This window comes from Nicotiana sylvestris, chromosome 11 (assembly GCF_000393655.2).
Source record: "Nicotiana sylvestris chromosome 11, ASM39365v2, whole genome shotgun sequence".
Classification (NCBI taxonomy): domain Eukaryota; kingdom Viridiplantae; phylum Streptophyta; class Magnoliopsida; order Solanales; family Solanaceae; genus Nicotiana; species Nicotiana sylvestris.
Window position 1 is genome coordinate 80,858,430 of NC_091067.1, and position 2,140 is coordinate 80,860,569.

Consider the following 2,140-nt stretch of genomic DNA (forward strand, 5'->3'; position numbering starts at 1 on the left):
TTGTGTTCTTGATTTCAAGGGTAGCTGGGATGATTATTTGCCACTCATAGAGTTTTCTTACAACAACAGATTTCATGCTAGCATTCATATGGCACCATTTGAGGCATTATATGGTAGGAGATGTAGATCTCCTATTGGGTGGATCGAAGTTGGGGAAGCTAAATTAATAGGACCAGACCTCATGCATCAGGCCATGGAAAAGGTTAATATCATAAAGGTGCGGTTGAAAACTGCTTAGAGTCATCAAAAAATCTATTCGGATGTCTATCGCAGAGACTATCAAAGAAGATGATTGGGTATTCTTGAAAGTTTCCCCTATAAAGGGTATTATGCGGATTGGAAGAAAAGTGAAATTGAGTCTGAGGTATGTCGGGTCGTACAAAATTGCTCAAAGAATTAGTCAAGTGGCGTACAAGCTTGAGCTACCACCTAAGATGTCATTAGTACACCCGGTATTCCATGTGTCCATGTTGAAGAAAGTAGTTGGAGATCCATCCGCTATTGTGCCGGTTGATACTATTGAGATTAATGAAGAATTGTTATATGAAGAAATTCCAGTTGCCATTCTTGATAGGCAAGTCTGAAAGTTGAGGAATAAAGAAATTGCCTTCGTGAAAGTGTTATGGCGAAACCAGCAGGTGGAAGAGGCTATTTGGGAAGCTGAGGAAGAAATGAAAAGAAGTACCCTCACTTGTTTGAATAGTTGTGTAATCCATTCTTTTTATGAAGTTGTCACCTATGTATTTTGTATCACTTTTTCAGCTAATGTAAAGGTGTTCCTTTTGATTATATGTTTCTTATGAGGCCACGATTGGTATTGTTATGAGTTCTGTTACATCGTTGGGTTGTGCATATATTTGTAAGATGTGGTTTTGGGGATCTGTGACAGGTGGATAAGCCTAGTTACAATATAAACTCTGGCGAAATTTTTGCAAATTTAGGGAGTTAGCCAAATTTGGGGCTGCTGGTGTGTGGTATGAAAACCAAGCTGCATAAGTTGCTAATAAGTGGACCTTAATCCTCATTCGAGAACGAATGATCTTAAGTGGGGGAGGATGTAAGGCCCCATAAATTGTTTCCTAAAACCAAGAATTTTCGTGGTGCCAATTTAGGATTATGTATTAGAGATTGTTGAAATTCTTCGCGGCTCGCAAGCTCGCTGCGGTTCGGACTCTTTGGATTGAACAGTAAGCTATAGAGTTAAAGGAAAATATTTTGCGAAAGTGCACATTTCTGTGCCCCATTATGCGGCCCCATAATCACTCTGTAGGCCGCAAAATGGCCGAAGAGTGAGGCAGTCCTTTTGGCCAATTTTGAGGTCCGTTTCGCGGCCAATTATGTGACCGCATAACCACTTCGCGGGCTGCACTTTGGTCGCATAATCGTCCTTAGATTTTTGCGAAAGGAGGTTCTGCGGTGCATTATAAAATAGCTGAACAGGACTGTAGACCGCATATTGGTTGCAGAGCGAGGCAAAAAATTCATGTACCTGAGGGCCACTTTTTGCGGTCATTTCGCGGACCGCGTAGATCCTTATCGGGGCTCCAAATTTCTAATATTTAGACCCAATCCTATGTTGATATGTCTTATGCCATACTTCATTTTGAGCCTATTTTCTGGTACTTTTAGAGTGAGAAAGAGAGTATTAGAGGGATAAAGTGTTCTTTATCAAAATTACTCCTCAATTCTTGTTTAAATCTTGAAGATTGTCAAGAGAGGAGCCTAGGTCTTCTTCTTAAGAGGTAAGATTCTATCACCCAAACTCTTAATTCCCAAATGTAACTAGAATGGGCCATTAGAAAGCTAATTCATGGGGATGGGAGTGATTATCTTGCATGCATGTGTTATAAAAGAGTGTAGGGATATTATGAGCTCAAAATGGTGAAAGATGGGGTGTAAGATGATGGAATCTTTCACAAAAAGGTCTTAAAAATATAATGCACACCTAGTGTTTGATAATGTGCTCAAATGAGCTAAAATCTTGATCATCCTTCTAATTTTTTATTCAACTTGTTATATTCCTAAAATAGATTGAAGGTGCTAAGAGTTCTAGATTTATTGTAGAATTTAAGAAAAGCTCAATTGAGGTATGTATGGCTAAAACCCTTCTTCTTAGAATCGAATCCTCCGGTGTCCATGT

General features: G+C 39.3%; 1 protein-coding gene across 1 annotated transcript; it reads left to right on the forward strand.

Annotated features, from left to right (window-relative positions):
* Window positions 1–260: 260 nt before the first annotated feature.
* LOC138881227 (uncharacterized) lies at window positions 261–584 on the forward strand. The gene has a single exon (XM_070161436.1). It carries the CDS (start codon window positions 261–263, stop codon window positions 582–584), a length of 324 nt encoding a protein of 107 aa, XP_070017537.1.
* The last annotated feature ends 1,556 nt before the right edge of the window (window positions 585–2,140 follow it).

What these genes read in the sequence shown, in the direction of transcription:
- LOC138881227 (XM_070161436.1), top strand. Translation starts at nt 261, where the DNA reads ATGTCTATCGCAGAGACTATCAAAGAAGATGATTGGGTATTCTTGAAA.